This window comes from Etheostoma cragini, unplaced genomic scaffold (assembly GCF_013103735.1).
Source record: "Etheostoma cragini isolate CJK2018 unplaced genomic scaffold, CSU_Ecrag_1.0 ScbMSFa_2036, whole genome shotgun sequence".
Taxonomy (NCBI): domain Eukaryota; kingdom Metazoa; phylum Chordata; class Actinopteri; order Perciformes; family Percidae; genus Etheostoma; species Etheostoma cragini.
In genome coordinates this window covers 2,422-2,849 of record NW_023266154.1, presented here as the reverse complement: position 1 = coordinate 2,849, position 428 = coordinate 2,422, and the positions used below count along the sequence as shown (strand labels likewise).

Here is a 428-nt window from a genome sequence, read left to right as displayed (position 1 = left end):
TTTTAAGGTCTGGTGTCTGGTTTCAGGGCGTTGTTCGACTACGATAAGCAGTGGGACTGCGGCGTCCTCTCGCAGGCTCTGGACTTTAACTTCGGCGAGGTTCTTCATGTGATGGACACCAGCGACGACGAGTGGTGGCAGGCCAGACGGGTGAACCAGCAGGGCGAGATGGAGGAGCTGGGATACATCCCGTCCAAACACAGGTTCACAAACACGCTCATTAATCCATGTTTATTAAGGAGTTCCTCAGGGTAACGTACTGGATCCTCCACAGTTTCAGTCTGAAGAAGTTTTAGTTTAGAACAACTAAATGTTTCTCTTTGCAAACGTTGTGTTGTGTATTTTTCTACAGACCTCAGTGGTCCCCTAATACTGTATCTGAAGTCTCTTTATATAGACCTTAGTGGTCCCTAATACTGTATCTGAAG

The 428-nt window shown here is 47.2% G+C and overlaps 1 protein-coding gene across 1 annotated transcript in view; it reads left to right on the top strand.

Annotated features, from left to right (window-relative positions):
• Positions 1–6: 6 nt before the first annotated feature.
• LOC117940250 (disks large homolog 4-like) overlaps positions 7–428 on the top strand; it is a gene marked incomplete at its 3' end in the record, with an annotated part of 2,836 nt that continues 2,414 nt past the window's right edge. Inside the window, exon 1 of the mRNA XM_034865595.1 lies at positions 7–203. Within this exon, the coding sequence (XP_034721486.1) occupies positions 112–203 (92 nt within the window). The remainder of the gene's footprint in view (positions 204–428) is intronic.